Below are 22,002 nucleotides of genomic sequence, written 5' to 3'. Positions count from 1 at the left end.
TGACCACACCAGTGAACTACATTCACTAACAGGAGAGATTCTGCTTTGCGGTTGTTTTGTGAAGGAAAAGAAAAAGTAAAAAGGGAGTAAAGTGCTCCTGATGTTGTAGAATTATTTAAGATGACACATGGATGTTAATCTGACCTATGCTCCTTTCTATTAGATACTGTTGATTTCCAGCAGCATGAAAACCAACTTGCTCAAACTTGCTTGAGTAAAGTTATCTGTCACTTTTGTCACCATGTACAAAAGAAAAAAGAAAAAAAAAAAACCCACACACAGACAAAACACTCCTATCAGCTAGCAGTGACTGATTTAAAATCTGCCATCATGGCGTTTAAATCCAGACACCTGTGCCTATCACAGTTCAAATAATCTTTCACTATGTGTTATCTTTAAGGTTTGATTTTCCATAAACATGTACTATTCAAGCTTTAACTGGCGTTATCAATCTGAACTTTTAAACCTGTTTTGACGCAAGAAGCAGCTGTTTTTTTTTTTCTTTTAACTTTACTAAACGTCTCTGTGATGAATAATCGTAAAAGCAAAATTTGATCTGTCATTGTATATTTTACACATGTTTGTATGGGATATTGTATTTGTTTTAAATGTTATATACCTATGTGGTATGTGACTTTTGTTGCTATGATGCCAGGTCTCTCTTGTAAATGAGATTTTTAATCTCAATGAGATTTTTACCTGGATAAATAAAGGATTAATAAAAAAAAAAAAACTTACTTAAGTATAACACAGCCAGTCCCACTGGGTGGTGCTGTCCATAAGACCTGTATCCTGGTGCGTCTGCGAGGCGTGCTCTCTGTCACCGCGGGAGGACAGTTGGTCATGAACTGTGTCTCGTCTTCATCAATGATCTAGAAAGAAAAGGATGAGCATTCAGTATTAAATGGCTTTGCTTCTGAAAAGGTCACTTTGAACTTTATGGCATCATATAATGTTGGTGTTCCTAAAAATTCCCTGGAAAAAGAGAACCCAGATCAATCCAGGCAAGGGAATTCAAAAACAATGTTACAAGCAAGCCTCACAATGCAATACTGCACCTCTATGCTCTGCCAAGTAGCATAGACAATATATCAAACACAGTACACACAATAGCTTATTAGACAATGATTACTTATATTATTTTAGAAGAGCGTGCATTAAAAACCAGAGGCAGGTAGAGTAGCAGCACAGAACAGAGCAGGCATCAGTGACAACAGATTACACTCTTCAAGTTTATTGAAACTGACGAACAATTACACAAAACATAAAATATTCTGTAGGTTTTCAGAATAAAAGAAATGTAGCAGAAATTGAGGTTTCAACAAAATGTGAAATAGAAGCAAAACACTTTTGCGTGCTGTCCTTGTATTTAATGACTTTCTGCAGCACATAAGGAGTGAGATTGTGTGCTGGCTTTTCTATTATTATAATAAACTATACAGAGTTAACTGGAAATTTCTATTTGCAACTTTACACAAATTTGGTTTTGGAAACTCTTTCGTAAGCTGGTTAAAAATATTATATAATTCCCCAACAGCTTGTGTCAGAACAAATGACCAAACATCCTCCAGCTTCTGTCTCCTGAGGGGCACCAGGCAGGGGTGCCCACTCTCCCCTTCACTGTTTGCAATTTTTATTGAGCCACTAGCAGCAGCAATTAGACAGGCTACAACAATTAAGGGCATAAAATGTAAGAATGTAGAACATAAAATCAGCCTTTATGCAGATGATGTGTTACTTTTTCTCCAAAACTCACAAACCAATCTCTCTGTGGTAATTGCATTGATAAACTCTTTCTCAAGAGTCTCAGATTATTCAATTAATGTCACGGCGAGTGAGATGAGCCGTATAAAAATAATAAATGAGGATCCAATTGCAGGCAGTAGTGGAGGAGTGAAGGTGGTTTATTGGACACGAAATAAATATAGACAAACAGCAAATGGAGCACGAACTAAACTAGACTGGAGACAACTAAACTACTGAATACAAACCGGAACTCAAACATGAAGCAAGGTGGACGACGGTACAAGATGGTGACGGCAGGGAAACACACAGATGACACAGGGTGGAAACACAGCTGGGAATAATCAACAAGACGAGACAAAGGTAAAACTGAACACACTCACATGAGACGCAGACCTTCACAATAAAACAGGAAACAAAACACACTTTACTAAGACACAGACTAGACAGAGACAGACTTGAAATGACATATGAAACTAAACCCACATCTTAAACCCAGATAAACAGAACATGGAACTCTAATAATAGACATAAACATTACCATAACACGACAAGAGAACAAGAACACAATCCCTGATGCAAACTTAAATCAAAACACAATAAACTCAAAATACTGGGTCCAACGGACCCAGAACCGTGACAATTAACTGGTCAAAATCAACAGTTCTTCCGATTAATTGCTCCTTCCATAATCGTTTTTGTTTTTTTAACATATATTTCTACAGGGCTCTAGACTAACTTTTTGCCATGGGCGTACCGGTACGCCTAACTTTAAAAAGTTAGGCGTACCAGCACCAAAGTTAGGCACACACAAATTTTATAATAATTTATATAATATAATGTGTTTTTCTGGATACACTGTGCTTTTTTAGCATTCAAAGATTGATGACACCGTGTCAGAGCACTGGCTATGAATTTCAGAAGGATCAGGCCTTAACTTAACAGAAAAGTTAGCAATAGTTCCTTTCTTATTACAGCTACATCCACTTCTGTCGTGCCTAGGCTGCTCACTAGGGCTGGGTATCATCACTGATTTCTATAATCCATTCGATTCCGGTTTTCAAAGTCCCGATTCGATTCAACTTAGCCTCATACAGTCAGAAATATTATAATTCTGATCATTTATCAGTACTGACTTCATCAGAATTGTGAACATCACAGCAGATGCCTTTGTGTGAAAGTAACTGAGAATAAAACACAGGAAAACATGAAGGAGATTTTCCTGGTCTGGCTTTTTATAGCAGATAACCTTAAAATATTCTACAATGTTCTGCATATAAAGTTTAAATTTCTTCAGTATTGAACAACAGAAAAAACAAGCTTTCTTGTCCGAGGTCATTTAAGTGAAAAAAAGAAAAGAAAAAGACAGCAGCCACAGCGCTGTAAACAACGGTAGACTGGTAGGCAATAAGCGAATGAATAATACAGAAAACAGAGATTGGAGACGGGAAACTGTTCTTGAAGTACAGAGAGACATAGGGAGAGAGCTAGCTGTGCATGAAGTGTGATTTTAATAGTCGTGGAAGCAAAACAGCAAAATTCATGAGGACATTGATCAAATGTGAAGCGCAGTTTGCTGCTTCTTTTGCTGCTGGCTCGGTGGATTTTGGTTGGAGAGACAAAACCTGCAGCTCAGAATCAGCGCAAAAAGACATAATCACAGCGCGGACCGGACGCATCAGAATCGCTAAGCTCCGACAGCGTGTCCATCTGCGGGCCGTCGGGTGAGAAAGCCGAGAAAGACAAAGTTGATTCTGATGAGTCGGTCCGCTCTGTGTTTACGTCTTTGTGTGGAATCCGTGTACCTGCTCTCATTTGCTGTTTGGTTGTTGTTGAAATGGTTTTGTGAGCTTTAATCTGAGAATCTGGAGTTTCTGGCAAAACACAGTTATATTTAAAAGTCGATTCAGGATTTAATGAATTGATATCGCTTTATTCAAGCTACTCACCTCCCACTTCCACCTGCACTTTCAACTGGACCACGGCCAATCAGAGAGGTCCCGCCCCTTACTATCTCTGATTGGTTTAGTCCACGATAGGGGCATAATGTGTGTCTGTTGTTGACCACAGGGAAGGTTGCAGATTTTTTTTTTTTTTTTTGCTACCCGAACATTTGGTCGCACAGGTGCAACCAAATATCTTTTTTAGTCGCACCACTAAAAAATTTGGTCGCATTTGCGACCAAATTGGTCGCACTCTAGAGCCCTGTTTCTAGTTAGAGAAATTTAAGAGGCTTATCCCTCAAAACTGTAAATACAAAAAGTTGCACAAAATAGTTTCCCACCACAGGAAATTTATTTTGAGTGTCGCCATAGTTTTATTTTTGAAATACACCAATTTTTATATACTGCAGGCAAAAAGAAAATAAATATTATAATGCAAATTTGCAAAAAAAAAAACAGCATATGCATCAAAATAAACTATTTCCAGCAGTGCAATATGAGTCCTAAGCATCCGAGAAACGACACAAAGTCATAAAATCAAACATAACTTTTAAAAACACCAGTACAGGCTCATAAGGCCCTGATGGTAAAAAACTACATTTCTGCAAAATGGCGTCAATTCCGGTTTCCAGGACATGGCGGACATGCAATAGTTCGCGCTGATGGACATAGGAAGTGTTACAAACAGCTGATCAGATCGGCAAAGCGTGTTTCTGGAATATTATGTTTTTGTTGCTGCAAGTGCTTTTTATGCAGTTTTTGCAAAGCTATATATCGTTAGCTTCATAGCATAATTGCCTAAGTCAATGACTTAGGCAATTATGCTATGAAGCTAACGATATGGAAGGAAACTGTGACTTAGGACAAGCTGATGGCATAACATGTAAGTACAACTCCTCCGGTTTCATATGCAAAAAAAAACTATTGCGCTAGCTTATGTGGTTGCACTGCTACCTGGATTTAAAAATAGTTACGCAAAACGGAGCGTGCCTCCTCCGACCGGCTTTAATCACTACTTTTTAGCCAACAGGCTTCAGTTCATCTCTAGATGGTTAAAACACACCTTCTTAGATGAACCCTGGATAGATGTTGAACAGGCACTATGTAATAATCTAGAGATTTCAGACCTACCATTTACCAGCTCAAACATCAAACAACATGAATGCTTTAAAAGCGTCAACATCAGCTCTTCTCTAACAGCATGGTGGGAGTTTCTAAAAATAACACTGTCAATTTTATTCCGCAACCTAGACATCCACATTACTCATACTCTCATCACACATACATATAGGGGCTTGGGGGTGGGTACATTATACAGCATCCAGAGGATGGTCGGTGTATTCAAACCCCCCTCTGGCGCTGGTGCCCTACCCTTTAATTTTAAATGCATATAGACACTGAGGGTTTTCGGGAGGAGCCGTGCTGCTCTCTGGCAGGAAGCACCATGCCCTCCTGTGTTTTAAATGCACTTTAGAACAGCACGCAGCAACACTACATATGAGCAGGCGGAGGGAGGTTTGGGGTCTTCACTCACCCCCATTCTGTTAACCGTCGGGGCTGGGGGGCTGGGAGGAGGTGCTGGCCGTCGGATTGGGGTCTGGGATGCGGGGCCTCCCTGCTACTGCAGATAAGGAGGCAGTCTGCTTTTCTCCACCACAGAGAAAAGGGTTAAATCTCCTGGGTCCGGGTACCCCCACCCCCAGAGGGACAAACCATACCCGGACGTGGGATATAGAGTATGTTTGGGGAGTGTGAATGTGTGTACAGTGTCTATTTGTGTCTGTCTCCACGTCGGGTGAGTGCCGAGTATTTGTTTGTGTATATAGGGGTGGGAATGCACGTTTGTGTCTGCCTCTGGGCCTGAGGCCCGGTCCTCTCTGGCACAGCTGGCTGCCAGCAGAGCCCGCGGGCACGCCACTGCAACCCCCTCTGGCCTCTGCTCTGGGGCTGCTGGGTGACCTCTCGTTTGGGGCTCTCCTCAGCTCTTCCCAGGAGGGTGGCACGGTTGCCCCTCTGGTGGTCCTCCTTGGGTCCTCGCATTCTGGGGCCTCTGGATGTCTGGGGCCTGGATCTCCTCCATACCTGCTTCATGGCCCTGGGGGACGGGGCTATGGCTCCCCACACTCCCTAGCAGATCGTTACACGGAGAAACCTTTTGAATACAAGTGTGCTGATCCACACAGGTGTGCACACAGGTGTACACACGGGTGTTCACAGACACAAACTACACCTTTCTTGGCTGCTGCCTCAAAGCACATTGTGTGCTGTCAATCTTGCGTACTGCACAATAACATGTAATATTTAGTATCTGCTGTTATCTACTGTTAGCTAGTTTATTGTGATGGCTTTGTATTTATTGTATTGCTCTTTTTGTTTGTTTTCTCTTCTGTTCTTTCTTATCTCCATACAGGTTATCCACGTGTTTTGCTTGTGTTTCTTTTTTTTTCTTCCCCACTTTCTCACCGTCTCTTCTCCCCTCTATTTTTCTTTCTCTCCCTCTCTTTCTTTCATTCTTTCTCCCTGTCCTATCCCCCAGTCATGTCTGTCCCATCTGTAACAACCGAAAATAAAATAAAATAAATACATAATTATAATAAAGGTCAATCAAATGGACCAATATGGCAAGGCCATGATGATCCAATTGGTAAATCCGCTTGGCATCTTTCTTGGCCTTCAGGCAACAATTCTGATGGCTAAAGATACAAAACAAAAAAACAAAACTATACTTACAGGACAGCCAGAACACAAGAATACGCTTATAGTATAAGTTGATGCACAGAACGAGAGGTCTCATCTTCATCACACGGCAAGAAAAATGAAATGTTTCATGTATTATATGATGGTGAAAACAGAGTGTAAATGTAGTTTTAATATGATTTGTTTTACCATTTATGCTTAATCTTAAGACAATATCAGAAGCAGTTTTGATGACATTGACAATTGCTGCTTTTTGCTACTCGGAATCACAGAAATGACACCAGTTTGGGCTGAAAGCAAAGTTGTGGGAAAGCAGACAATTTGAGAGTCCCTGAGAGAGGCTTTGGATAATAACAAACTTGTGTATTCATGACAGTCCCTTCGGTACTTGGACCTTGTCAGACATTTTAATAGACTAAACACACACAAAAAACAAAAGCACACATCCACACATGACCTCTGACCTAGTAGCTAGCATTCTACAGCTGCTTCGCCTCAACAATAACAATGACCTAACACCCAGTCCCAAAGTCCTGAGGACAAAAAGAGGGAGACAAGAGTCACAGACTCTCTTCTTCATTGGGTTGAGAGAAAGGCAGAGTTTTTTGACAGAGGAATCTAAACATATATTAAGAATAACGAGGTGGATTCAAAACAGAACATGTACAAGGATGGCGCAAAGATGCAGTCTAGACATGAGGAAAACTCTGCTTAATTTCTGTAACAGTGCTGGTGAACATTTAACATTGAGAGAAAGAGCACAACAGTGCTACAGAGTGTGTGATCCTCCTCATGTTATATCAGATTGGTTTGCCTATCAGACAGCACTGCAGTCTGTTTACAATAGACGCACAATTCACTTTCCACAATGTTTAGGAGTTATTGATGGGAATTTTTGTCCTTTCGTTCAGAAGCTGCATAGACTTCCGAACAGAGGTCAGGATTCTGTGCAGGCCAGTAGAGTTCTTCTAGACTAAACTCACTCATCCATGTCTTTATGGACCTTGTTTTGTGCACTGGTGCGCCGTCCTGTTGGAACAGGAAGGGTCCATCCCCAAACTGTTCACACAAAGTTGGAAGGAGGCGATTTTCCAAACTGTCTAAGTATGCTGAAGCGAGTTCTTAAGAGTTCCTTTCACTTGAACTAGGAGGCTGCTACTTCGTGGCTGAGTTGCTGTCTTTCCACTTTCTTATAATACCACTAACAGTTGAATGTGGAATATTTAGTAGTGAGGAAATTTCATAACTGGGTTATAAAAGGTATCATCCTATCTGCCGGAATTCACTGAGCTCCTGAGAGCGACCAATTCTTTTACAAATGTTTGTAGAAGCAGTCTGCATGCCTAATCACTTCCACTGGGAAGTGGAATTCAATCATTTGGGTGGGTGAGTCAATACTTTTGGCATATAGTGTACATTATAGGTTAAAACATATCCCATGCATATTTAAGACAGTTACGTCTTAACCCAACCCAAAACAAGTCAAGATAGATATTTCAGATTGTCAAAGTGAACACAGGGAAGACCCAGTCCAAATTTAGGTAAGGAAAAAGCACCTGGGTCAAGAAAGTTAATTTCCATGTCAAGACAGAATTTTCAGGCCAAGGTCAACTGTAACTCATAATGGCAGTTCTCGACTGCTCTCTGTCTGAAGAGTGAGTGAACTTGCTAACTCTGCAGAGTAAAGTGAAGACTGCCTTCAGATACTTAATTTGCATGTAAATGCACATGCTCTAATTATAAGGGGAACTTGTCCCTGCTTGCCTTCTACTTTAGTGGTGTAAGTGAAAACAAGATGCTAAAATCATAGTTGGACAAAGGATGGCTGTGGTGCTACCCGAGATCTATGTCAGAAAGACAAGAATACAGTTTTCTCATTTCTAAATGTGAATCTTCAAGTTGACTTTAAAGGTTGATCCACAGAAATGACATCATTCACTGTTTCTCAAGTTGGAAACTGTAGCACTTTAACTTCATTTTATCCAGGCTGAAATACAACTTTCAGAGCATTTAATATCCAGCATGACTACCTTGCAAACTTTTCAAAACACTCATTCCACCATTGATCTATTCAGCGTTTACACTGCATAATGAGCCTTTTATTATGGCCTAAAGAACAGATCAAAAATGAATGCATCACAGCAGTGCTTATTTTCAGAACAGTGCTGTCATGTTGACCCAGCGCTTTACTCAGCATCACGGTCATGTCTTGTTTTGTTTTTTTTATTTAATACTTAAAAAAAAAAATTAATTCTAACCAGACAGTTTGTTAAGTTGATGCTTTTAACTGTTTGTAAAACATATATATAATCAGCCAATCACATGGCAGCAACTCTGTACATTGAAGGGGAAGAAAGGTGATTTAAGTGACTTTGAACATCGTTGGTCTCAGACAGACTTCTCTGAGTATTTGAGTATTTCAGAAACTACTGACATACTGAGATTTTCCCATGCTACCATTTCTAGAGTTTACAGAGAACAGTCTGAAAAGGAGAAAATGCCCAGTGACTGCAGGTCTTTAGGCTAAAATACCTTCACGATGTTAGAGGTCAGGAGAATGGTCAAACTGCTTTACGCTGATAGGAAGGCAACAGTAAGACAAATAAACCCTGGTTACAGATGAGTTATACAGAAGACCATCTCTGCATGCACAACACATCAAATCTTGAAGCAGACGAACTACAGCGTTGGATGCCACGCCTGTCGGGTAAAAACAGGATACTGAGGCTACAATTTGAAAAAGCTGACCAGATTTGGACAACAAAAAATTGGAAACATTTTGCCTGGTATGATGAGCCTCAAGTTCTGCTGCCACATTTGGATTGTAAGGTCAAAAATTGACATAAATAACATAAAACCGTGGCTCCATCCTGCCCTGTATTAACAGTTCTGGCCGGAGGTGATGCTCAGTTGGTAACCCTTGTACCAGATGAGCATTGTTTAAAGATGACAGTATTGTTGTTGACCATGTGCATCCTTTTATGATCACAGTGTGCCCATCACCTGATTGCTACGTCCAGCGTGATAATATGCCATGTAACAAAGTCCAAACCTGATAAAGAACAGTTGGGACTGGTGGACCAGCAGATTCACATCATGGTAATGGAGTTGAAAAACATGCAGCAACTGTGGGATACGATCATGTCAATATGAAGTGCTATGCTAAAAAAGGGCAAGTCCCAAGTCTGGAAAAGGACACAGTTAAGAGAGATAAATGAAATGCCACTTCAAGATAATCTAATGTTAGAAGTCAAGAAGGTTAAGGTCACAAGTAAAGACTCCAGTCTGAAACACTGGCTTTAAAGTCACTGCACGAAAAACAGTCTGAAGACAGGCGAGTCTTAAATTAAGACAAGTATGCAAATCTGCAACTGCACTAATCGCAGTGAGGCTTTAAGTCCAGACAATAAAATCCCCATTACGGACAGCCTTGTAGAAGAACAACTACTTACACAGTGGTGATATTTCTGTCATGACTATTCTGTAAACAGTAAAGCTACTAAAAAAGTCAGACACATTGAATGTTCAACCCATATTGTTCAATCACCCAAAATGTGCAAGCAATGGAAAGACCCTGAAAGAACGAGTGAAGGCGTGTGAGAAGACTCGCAAAGCAGCATTTATTTTCACTGCACACCCCGATGTCTACGAGTGTCCACGCCACGGTTTGTCTGTCTCAATCTCGCTCTCTCAATCTCTTGCTCCATGTTGAGACAGTAAACACAGATGCTTCAGAGTCCCTGCACAAGCAAACGCAGAACTGTGCTTACACACACACACACACACAAAACAAAGAGACAGAGAGCTCAAGACAGACAATGCAAACCCACGATCCCCAGAGAAATCTGACAATAAGAGTGATATTAGTGTGCAATGCTATGCGTGTTGGCGTTTTTTTTGGTTTCGGTTGGTGTGTGCACAGACTTTGCAAGTTAGTAATTAAATGCAAAGCAGTTACAAAGGAATGAATACAGTTAAAACCTTTGGGACTTGAGTGCAAAGATAAAACTTTTCAGAGGAAAAACATAAGCAGACAGAAAGATAGATTGAAATGTCACGTCAACACTTGAAGACGAGCTTATTTCAGAAAGTAACAAAGTTCTCTTGTCTTGATGAAGACCTTGGAGGCACCGACATTTTGCCTTGATTTTTCCATCAATCAAAGCTGTGCTATTACTGCAGAACACCGCCGAGATCTTGGGGCTATCACCAATAATGCATCATATTACATTTTTTGTCTGAGCCACCCAACCAAGGGAGAAGTGTCACAAATCCAAACAGCTACTCTGTAAAAGAAAAAGAAAAAAATCAGACATATGTGTGTGTGGCTCTATTTCCTAGCAAATGGAGCCAATTCTGTGGCTTTTGGCATTCAATTACACAAAATAACGCTGAAAAAGAGGGAGTGCATTGTTCATTGGGTCTATTTCATATAAAAAAAAAGCCCCAAAGCTCTTTTTAAAATCTCCTTCTTTTACAGTGATATCCACATTTATAGAGCACTAATGGTTTGCGGGGGTCATTTCAGAGAAACTCTTAAAACCGTTTTGCTGTCACAAAGATCAGACCAAAGAGTCTTCATCTCTTGTTTGTGTTCATGCACACTAGAAATGGTCTGCCAGGTTTTTTATGAAGTCTCAAATGATTTGCTTCCTGCCCTTCTTTCAGTTTGTTGTGTTCTCTTTTCTCACATTATTGACATGTGGTGATAAAAGCGCTGAAAACATCAGACAAGTCTGTCACCTTGACAAAACAGCATATTTAGGGGGCACACTTAATGACTGACCCACAGTAAAAAGACTTTGTATGACAGAAAACTGTTTTTAACCTGTTTCTCAAACTTAATTATATAGTCACTGACTTTTCGATCTCTACAAATATACATTTGCATATCAATGTGCAGAATCTGTAGGCAGCAGGCAAAATCCCGGTACTGCAAGCTTTCTGGGTACTCTCTATATGAAATCATGGGCCTTAATGCAACCACAAAAACCCTTGGCTTTAATATCACAGTAGATTTTGAAGAATGTATTTGCATTGTTACAGTCAGGCTGTAAACAATGACCGGCACACAAACAGGAAGTCTTGACCTGGATGCTTTGATGATGTTAGATATCAAATATCTGAATATGTGATAGTTACACAGGAAGACTCATTGCTTCTGGTGACAGCACTCAGTGACAAGTCATCAGATGATAACCAATGGGTTACCAGATTGCTGGCTTCGCTTCCATGGTAACCAGCTGTTTCATTCTGTGTATGCGTGAATCTGGAGAAGTTAAAACCAACAAAAATAACTAAATAAATACATTTAAAAACAGAACATTAGACTTTTTCAGTAAGTTACCTTTATCTATCAGTCAGTAAGCAGCTGACCTTAGTTTTAGTCAAACAAAATCTCTGGTACAATGAACATTAAGCATATATAAACAGTTCAAATGGGAGGAACATAAAAGGTGAATAACTGTATGAAAGGTTACTGGTTTATTCCAAATGGCAGAAAGCCTCGCCTAGAGTCCACGGTAGCAATTTAACTTGAATAATACCTTATCCAGTCATTTTTCTAACAGATAAACATGTTTAATATGCATATTCATTGGGTCCCTTTGTGTATTTATAGAGCATGTGCCTGTCTTCCAACCTCTTTTGGCCCACAGAGATTGTTTAGGCTATTGCCAGCACGAAACAGCATGAACAAACTATACAGGCTCCTGCACAGACCCAAAGTGAGTCACAGAGAGTGGAGACCACTGCAGTCACCCTCGATCACTTTTTCCTTCCAAACACTAAAAATGAAGTGATGATAATTTCCGTGACAGCAAACAGTGGCAATTAGTTTTTCCTCCATCCATCCATCCATTCGCTTCCGCTTATCCTTTTTCAGGGTCGCGGGGGGCGCTGGAGCCTATCCCAGCTGTCATAGGGCGAAAGGCGGGGTACACCCTGGACAGGTCGCCAGTCTGTCGCAGGGCTAAAGTTTTTCCTTTTGCAAGTAATTTTGCCTGAGCTATTATTCCAGTAATGTAGATTAAACCACAATTTCACACAATACTGTGTTATTAGGAATTTGTCAAGTGGGAGGAAATCTTTGGATCCTAATTTGGTCTTCATTTTTGGAGCTTCGTTGTGCTATTTTTTGCACACAACTTCCCAGCGATCGACCGTCAGTCAAACAGTGTAATTAGTATAATGTCAGAGGGCGAAACTTTACTTCAAAAGAAGAAGAAGAGTTTAATTGCAAGACCTGGTACCTCTATTTTGTGTTCCATCAAACAAGCTATTCACTGGTTGTTTTGCAGTGGTGTTGCTGCAGTAGTGTTTTCTATTACTGGTTTTGGGGTCCAATATGTTTTTCTGGTTTATCAGCAAATAAAATTTCAAAAACAACCAATGTATCAATAAGGAAATATTACCAGTTTGGTAATTGCTTATAACAAAAATCTAAGCATGAGCACATAATATTTTGATTTAGGTAATAAAAATAAAAAATAGCGCTTTGGGTGTGCATATGTTAGAGGACAGTGATGTATGTTTTTTCTCTTTTAGGCTACTTTTCTCTTGTATTGTATCCTGAACACTGAAATATCCATCACAAAGCTTCTAATATGAAGTGTTTTTGATGTTTGAACCTGTTTGAATAACATCGTTCACTAAATGTAATTTGGGAGTTTGTAGAAACATTAGTGGATCTCCTGTTTGTTGCCCATAGCTGGCTGTGAATCAGATTATTGCCTTTGATTTTAATACATACCTGCAGCATTACACACCATCCATAAACAAAGAGTGATATGTGCATTTGCAATAAAATCTTTTACGCCGGATGGATCAGAATCTGAAGGTAAATAATCCTGTGTTCTCTACGTTTTAAACATGTCAGCTGTTAAACAGACTCCATATTTATTTGTCGGGAACGTTTGTAATAAAGCAGACACTCTTGATGAATCCTATGTTCCATGTGAGCTGTCAGTTTTCATCTTCAGAATAGCCGCAGGACCCATACAGTCCCGTCAACGGCTGACTGTTAGCACTGTTGCCTCTCAGTAATGGCTCATTGGTCGTGGGTCCAAATCTAGGCTGGGTCCTTTCTGTACGTTCAGCTTCCTCCCAAAGACATGCATGAGGGTTAGGTTAGCTGGTGAGTCTAAATGGTTGTCTGCCAATATGAGCCCTGCAACATATGGTGCCTTTGCAGGGTATACCCCGCCTTCCTCTTAGTGCTTAAAATCTGATACTTTGTTACTTTTAATTTTACCAAATAATAATATGTGCCTGTGTTTTCAGTAGATTAGCAGCCCCCTCATCAGGGCTGCTTGTTGGTGACACATCAGATTTGTGCATTTCTTGATCGATGACATTAGTCATTGAAATGAACTGACACATCTTAAAATTTTCAATTATCTGTTGTGCATTGTAAGTCCGACTCCTGGCAATGCCATCTCTAGTTGTTCTTATAAGAGTGATGGTTGTGAGGAACCAAGTATGAGATCAGTTCTTTTTTTTTGAAGATTAACCTACTGGGAACCAGTTTTCTGTTGTTTAAGTTTAATCAGTGATGGAGCTGTAATTACTTATGCCAAATAAATATTTCCTGCAGACAGATATTTAAAATTCACATTCATTGCAGCAGAATAAAGTTATCAGACACCAAAGTGCAGCAAATGCTCTTGCTCAGTATTTGGGTATTGCTTGAATAACCATAATGTTAGATTAAACTGCGATGCAGATTTGCATAACGATCATTTATTTATATGTTTTGGATGGCTATAAAATGCCCTAAAATGATATGTCACCTACTTCTGAGAATTCATTTTGTCAGACACTCGAAGAGCTAGAACTGAATCCCCAAAGAATCAAAGAGGCCTGTACTCATTGTCTTGATGCATAATGTATTTAATAAGTCTTAATCAGAGCAGCGCGCATTATTTATGCAAACCTCAAGCATCTGAAGCAACCAGCTTGCCAGGCATAATAAATAGAAGTTGTGTAAACTCTTGGAAGTTCCTTGAAGTCAATAAGCACACAGTTGTCCTTGTAATCTTCTGCCCATCAGAAAACAGAGACGGGCTGTTAGAGGCGGTGCTTGGGCTTTGGGTGCTAACAGAAGCAATAATTACTGCAGGATTACTTTAGAGGGTGATTACACTACATATCAGGTCACCATCATTCCAACCCTGCACACATCCTTCACACCCTTTTCTTTATAGCTCTCCAAGTTCTACTTGGCTTGTGTAATTGCCTCTGTCTCAAGCCTATGGCTTTAAACGGATTGAGTTTGTTTATCCCCAGCTAAACTCAGAACCCCGGATAATCTGTGCAAGAAAAAAAGAAGAAGATAATATCTCCCGTCTGCTCAACACTTCGCTTATCCAAACAAGCTCCGTTTGTCTCCCTGAGCAATAACACGTTGCTGGCCTAGATAAATATGACCCACGTCCCACAGTAACACAAGGAGGGCTGGGAAAAACACACACGCAGTCCCACTCTTATACCCGTATGCCCATTCAGCGCATGTATAAGCACAAAGGCACACATTTCAGAGCAGACAATGAGTGCCGGGTGAGTGCGATACCGAGTCTCCCTCACAGATGCACACTGGCAGCACATGTTCTCCAAGGTCTGACACATTAAGGCAGAAGTCTTTTAATGGTAGTAATGGGGACAAAGAGAAGATTATTGCTTAAGCAAAAAAACTATGAGCAGCAGCTCTCAGTTGTGGTGTTTTAGTGAAGCAGCAGGCGGGCACATTCCAGGACAGCTGCCAGAGACAACGGAGCACCGGAGAGCAAGGAGAGAGAACAGCCATACAGGGAAACACAACTGTGTTCATTTGGCTTCTCTTTCTATGCGCAATAACAATCATGACTTTGCAGAACTAGCAGCATAATTAACTTGAGGAAAATAAAGTTTCAGGCATTGTTGTGCATAACTCATTTCAAGTATTATTATGTAAACCTCAATGATAAAGAGAAGCCTGGCTTGATGGATTTAGGTCATTTAGATAAAAAGCCAGACTCACTGTCATGCTGCATCTTCTCTTATCGACCCACTATTATAAAATGGGACACAAAGGACAGCGTATTTAATGAATGAAGTCATCTTAATAACTTGTTTCTGTTACCAAGTGAATCCAAAGTAAAGTTTGCATTTCGATAATCAAGTGAACTATGCTAGGTATCCGTTTTTCAACCCCCACATTAACTTTTCAGAACTTTTCCAAACCAAGCAGTCTTGACAAGGTTTTGACAAGAGCTTATCTCATTGGTCCTTAATCATTTCCCACATTTTTGGGAAAAGTGGAAATCACAACTGTCAATTAAAGAACAAAGAGAATCTGATGGATTCTACCAATATGTATCAAACAGATTGCAAAGGCAGATTGTCAACTTTAATTCAGTTCAAGCTCAGCCCACACTGTTCCAGTTTCTGCTCTCTGCCTACTCCCTGGTATCAGCTTCACTCCAGACTCTGCTGGGACTCTGAGGTTGAGACAGGGAGGTGCAAGGAGCAGAAATCACACAGAAGTTTGAACTGTTTAAACCAAAAAGCTAGTTAGCTGAACTGCATGACTGCCCAGCTGAATTCGATGTCACCGAATGTCCTTCATCTGAATTCAGACAAAACCAAGGTCCTATTGGGAGCGACCAAACAATGTGGGGTGTTTCTGGAATCTTTGTTTTCCTACAGTGAGCTAGAAAGAAAAATCCACATTTATAAAGTTTACTTTTTCTGCCTTAAGAGGTTTTCACAACACTTTCATCCTCAAGAACTCAATTTTTCAGACCAGCACACAGCTAGTTTCAACAGTTGGTGTTTTTCTCTTTCGTGTTCAATGTTTTTAATGGATGACTTTTTTGGGGGTGTGTGTTGTTGTTTATCCTCTGGCTGCTGTTTGTCATTTATCATTTGCAAAGAATGTTCATTAAAAATGTTCTTGTTTGAGAAGTTGGAGAACAAACCTAGAGGCAACTCTGCTGCAGGAGGCAAAGACAGGCATGTGAGACTTCACACTATATAGAATTACCAGAGCAAAAGCAGCCCAGTAAATGAACCAATGAACCAGTAAACAAATATATTAAGTATCAGTTCAATCTCTCCCTCTCTTTTAGTCTCTGCGGGCAGAACAAATGACTGTGAATTAACAATTCACCTGAAGAATGTTGGAAAAAACGGATATTTCAGCAAAGCCTGGACATTTTTATGCATTTCTTTAAAAAGATGCTTTAAAAGAAAACTAATGTCACAACATGGATTTATTTAAAAGTACATTTAAAGTTTGTCTATAAAAAATATAGAAATACAAATGGAATAATGTTCAGAATCACCTGTGTTTGGGACCCACCACAGTGTGCAGTGTGCAACCAAGAACCCAGGTTGCATGTGGGGGATGAACTGATAAGTGAAATTTTTATGTCTAGGTTTAATTATTTGTATTTTTTAGCACCTTGAAGTGCATCTGCAGTATAAGAAATAAAGGTGTTTTTTTTCTTCTCTTGAATCCTTTTGTCAGGGCCAGCCCCACTGATGGGGTGCAGAAACACCGCAGGTGAGGCTTGGACAAACAGGTGGAAAATATAAAGTAAAGGTAAGGTGAAGGATTTTTTTTCTTAGAAAATAAACAGGCAAGGATTTCCTGACCGTTATTCAAGTAAAGTTCAACTTGAAACCGTCTTTTGTTGTTGTTTGATGTGAACTTTTTTGGGTGTTGAAGTGAGGCAAGCTGGAAAAAGTGAGTGTCTTTAAATGAAGAACGGCAAATACGGCTCGTTTCAGACAAAGAGTGAACTAAGGGGCTGCACCAAGATGCTAACCCCAACTCGTCGCGGCAGATGGCCCCGCCCCTCCCTGAGCCTGGTTCTGCCAAAGGTTTCTTCCCACTGTCGCCAAAGTGCTTGCTCATAGGGGGTCATATGATTGCTTTACAATATAAAGCGCCTTGAGGCGACTGTTGTTGTGATTTGACACTGTATAAATAAAATTGTATTTAATTTAATTATATCCCAATTCATAAGAATTATTTTGGATTGTGATTCATGCAAAGCTACTGAGATAGCAGACAGCGTTAAGATTATTATAACAATCCTAAACACTGTATTTAGCTGAAGCATTATGTAGCCCTTAGTGATGTTTAGGAAGTTTAAAGACTGCCTCGCATACATCCATCTTTATTAGCACATTTGGTCGCCTGTGTCGCTGATTTGCTTATTCATTGCAATGACAAATGTTAATGTACAATAAAGCTGTCAGTAAATACTAGAAATTCAATCACAGAAACAAAATTTTCCAAAAAAATGCATTTGAATGTGAAACTTAAATACATTTTTAAAAAGAGCACAACCAACAGACCTCTGTTTTCCAAGTTCAACAGAATGAGAAGCTGGGATTCCACCAGAGAAGCTGTTAGACCCACCTCTGTAGGGGGGTTAACAACCGATAGCCCACCATAAGGCATACTGTGTGTGTCAAAACCAGAACAACATAGGTCAAGCTTTTGCTGACTCAGTTTTCATATACACCGCTGCCAGAGCAGAGAAAGCGGTGACTGATTCAGCGTACCATAATTGGTAGTGGATGAATATCAGCGGAACAAGTTAAGGCAAACTGTGTTAAGTCATAGCACTTGCCTGAAACTTACTGTTTTAATTTTACTTGTGAAGGTCTTTAGTTCTACTAACTTTCGAGGCTCTTTCAGCCTGTTAGGCTGCATAAATAACAGTTAAAGGCTGTAGTAATCTAATTACATACATGAGCTAGTTTGTCAGCTTGTGCCTAAAAAACAGAAAACTCTCTGGTGATTAGGCCTGATGGGCAGATGGAGGCGGTGGTGGTGGAGTGGTCAGGAGTCACAATATTCTAATGGTTTGATTTTGTAGTGTGAAACCAGCAGCAGGAATAAGCATCGCACCACCCACATACTTGTTTTCATTTCAGTCACCGTCTGATAGCAGCTAAAAAAAAAAAAGCCACTTTTAAAAACATTGCTCTCCTTGTGGTCAAACTCTCCTCGGGGTGTCTTTAATTAGTGTGTTTTGAAGTAAATAAGACAAATGCTGAAAAAAAGAGAGAGAAGTCGTTCCGCACAGTGTTACGGATTTAAGATAACTGCTTCAAACGTGGGAAAGTTCATATATGATTGGCTGTCCAGATTCCAACTTTCACTCTTTCTACTGGGATCATCGGGTTTCCACTAAGCTGTTTAACCAAAGCCATGGAGGTCCAGCAAACACAGATGTTCCTAGCATGATTGAAATGGAAGCTTGTGGTTTAGGACAAAGAGATTGATAAATAACTGACGCTCACTGGCTAAAACAAGTGGTTAAACCTTCTCAGTCCTCTCTTTAAACCCATGGTTACATGAAAGCGGCCTCTCGCTCATGTTTGGTAAGAGTCTGGTTAGGATCAGCATGTTGAAACACAGCTACAGATGTGTGTTCCTGTTTACACTGAGCAGGAGGTAATTGAGGAAGTCTGGCCCTCTCTTCAGGAGCTCTCTGCCGCTCAGTGGGAGTTGTGTTACTACTGAACCAAACATTTCACATCTTGCTCTCTTAACTCTCCTTGTTTATCTCTTTTCTCTCCGTCCCTATATGCCTCTTTCTCTCCTCCTCTGCCTTCCCCTTCTTCCGCTGAAAGAAATATCTGCTATTTAGCAGGGAATGATGCCATGTCTGCCTCACCCTGAAAGAGCTGCACCAAAGCGGTAGCAAGAATCTCTTTCTTTTTCCACCACAACAGCTTTCTAGCTTCATCCAGGGAAGCTGTGTTGCATCTGTCAGCAATACCTCCTTTAACCTCCGTACCAGAAGACAGCAGGGAGCAGCTAAGTCGACTCCCATGTGCATTAAAGCATACAAATGAGTTCATCTTTTGGGAACTTTCCCAAGGAGCAAAGAGCACATTCGGTATGCAGCGATCCCACCTCCTTCCTCCTTCTCTCCACACCTGCTTAGCCTTACCTGGAACTGGCCGGTGTAGTCGTCATCTGTGGTGCCCTCTCTGCCCTCTTTCAGTGCGATGAGAGTGAAGCCTCTGAAATAAGCAGGGCTGGTTGCCAGGAGGACCACTGTAAAAGATGTGTGCATTGAAACTCAACAATAACACAAAAGAGGCGTTTACATTGTTACATCAGGGTCTTGCTGTTACAGAGGGTCACCCAGGGAAACATGTGAAAGCAGCACTCCTTTGAGTATTGGACTGATGTGGAAGAGTGAGGGATATAAATACTAGTTTAGCATCTCACAGCAGAATAAAAAAAGACTATAAAACTATAAATCTTTTTGGAGTTTTGTGTGGGGAACAGGTCAGGAACAGGAGCCAGATAATGAGATGTGGGTGAAATTTTATTTGGCTCAGCCTTACCTTGACTTTCATACTATTTGTCTTAAATTTGCTCCTGGCGCTGAGGAGAAGTGTCAATATTATCAGCTTTATCTGTTTGGTTTTTTTAGTCAACTTATTTCCTACTTAAGCACCATGAAGGCTGGGGGATATTTCTTCTTTGGTGGTGTCCTTCATAGGACCCTGATAGCTGATTAAAATTTAGACATGGATTGCTGAAATGTGGTGTCACAGCCAAAAACATTGCATGATCAGGGGTATGATCACAGCAGGGAGATTTTAAAACAAGGTGACCTTTTTTTTCTTTTCTTTTTTTACAATCCGTGTTTTAAATGCCTGCAGCAAAACTGCAGCACATCAGGTCACATCCAACACTCTTCCACTGGACTCATTTCAATTTTTAGAAAAAAAAGAAGCTTTGTACTTAAAACATGCCAGTGAATTGTGATTACAATTGATTAGTGATTCTTCTAAACTCATCAACAATCTCTGTGCCACAGGCCAAAGAGGCCTTTTTTGAAACGTGCTCATATTCATCTGATAGGAGGAGTTTAAATTTGTAGGGGTCAGCTTAATTGGAGCCAGATCTGTGTGAGTCTTCCTGTGGATACTTGTATGTTAGTGTGTGTTTGCGTCCATTTCCTGGCAACGAGAGAAGAGGAAGTGAATATAGGTCAGACATTATAACTCTAAGTATCCTTATCAAACCAGTACTCTCCCAGAAGGGGCCAGAGGAAGCAGACTGGGTTTGGAAAATTGCGTCCTTCAGGCTACAATTTTCTAATAAAATGTGATTGCTGTGGTTATTACCTTGATGCCAGTGAGAACATGTGATTACACATAGTTGTGGTTTTGGAAGTGAAACACAGCAGAAATTGAAAAGTACACGTGCCTCTGTTTCAACTTGGCAAACAATCCACTTGCTAAATTTTCTGAGGATTGCGCGCTAATTGCGCAAAGTGTCAAAACAAGCCAACTCTACCTCTGTAAGTGCTGCCAGGCCGGTAGGTATCCGGGTCTCCCTCCACTCTGAGCCTGAACTCATGGTGCCCATCCCTCCGGGTCCCGTGGGTCTGCGCCCGGAGGATCCGCCCGCAGTACCCGTCCGACCTCCCTCCGAAGGGCTCCTCCACGAACGCGATGGCGTTGCACACAAAACTCGAGACGAAATAGTACTGCAAAAGCAGCAGATGCAGATACATCCACATCTCGGAACTGCAGCCCGGAGATGGAGCGTACGCTGGCAGTTCAATCAAAACAATACACAACCCAGCAGGGGAAAGGCGAAACAGCGGACAGAAGAACAGTTCCTGCCCCCTCCCCCGGGAACTCCCACTGAACTACGGCAGCGTCACAGTCAGTGGTAAAGGTGAAGAGAAGGAGACGAGTCCATCCTGAAGTGAGGAGAGCGCGCGTCTGGGGCGCACCACGGTAAAGCGGTCCTGAGAGGGGAGAGTGAATGAAGAGCTGCTGCCGCTGCTGCTGTTCCTAAATCAGTCAGTGGTGCTGATAGAGAGACTGAAAGCAGACTTGAAGGACTTGAGGGAAAGTCCAAACGGTAGCTTAATGAGGACCGTTTACCTCCCACCCTCCTTCCTCCGTTCGCCTGAAATACGCACAGTAACACTCAGTCTGTGTGGTTCTCGTGGGGGAAATTACAAATGTTTTGCCTGGTGGTCTAATGTAAAAACAGATTTTAAACACTCTTAAAGACACCAGGAAGTCGTTACAACCGTAAAAGTCTAGTTACTTGCAAAGTGAAGCAGGAACAGACCTGTGAGTCTTTTTCCTGAAATGCTATGCGCATTTTATCCACATTGGCCCAATGTGAGCGATATCATTTGCTTCTTTCATGTACTTTGTGTATTTGTCCATTTGCCTGTAGTTTAATATGAATGACACATGTGACACATAAACACAACATTAAAGTCTCTGAAGCTTGACCGTCAGACAACAATGAACCGTAAAAATGCGTAAGTGATCGTTTCAATTGCGTCATTCTCATAATAATTTATTTCACTGTTTTATTCCATCTTTCCCCCTCACACATCTAGTTCGTGTAAAGCACCAATTCATCTCCCCTTGCATCTACAAACACACTAACCACAACCGCTTTCTAATTATTTATGGAAGCCAGTCAGTTAAAACGGGGAGGCAGCTTGTTCCGTCCAGCAGGTGACGCCAAAGTATCTTTGCGCCTTAAGCTACTTGGTAAACTTGTCACTCTTCTCATCACCGCACTTTTCTTCCATCTCGTCAAGTTTTATTATAGTATGGAGAAAAG

The 22,002-nt window shown here is 40.8% G+C and overlaps 1 protein-coding gene across 1 annotated transcript in view; it reads right to left on the bottom strand.

Annotated features, from left to right (window-relative positions):
• Window positions 1-20,991, bottom strand: part of spon1b (spondin 1b) — a 124,533-nt gene extending 103,542 nt beyond the window's left edge. The window contains exons 1-3 of the mRNA XM_085358706.1: window positions 20,701-20,991; window positions 19,337-19,443; window positions 739-872 (exon numbers count right to left, since the gene is read on the bottom strand). Of these exons, the coding sequence (XP_085214832.1) occupies window positions 739-872; window positions 19,337-19,443; window positions 20,701-20,926 (467 nt within the window). The 5' untranslated portion in view covers window positions 20,927-20,991. The remainder of the gene's footprint in view (window positions 1-738; window positions 873-19,336; window positions 19,444-20,700) is intronic.
• Window positions 20,992-22,002: the final 1,011 nt, after the last annotated feature.

The sequence above is a fragment of the Diplotaxodon limnothrissa genome, linkage group LG7, assembly GCF_057381915.1.
Source record: "Diplotaxodon limnothrissa isolate DT_005_m linkage group LG7, D_limnothrissa_male_GT1.1, whole genome shotgun sequence".
Classification (NCBI taxonomy): domain Eukaryota; kingdom Metazoa; phylum Chordata; class Actinopteri; order Cichliformes; family Cichlidae; genus Diplotaxodon; species Diplotaxodon limnothrissa.
The sequence above is the reverse complement of the archived record's forward strand: the minus strand, read 5'-3'. Positions and strand labels throughout refer to the sequence as shown.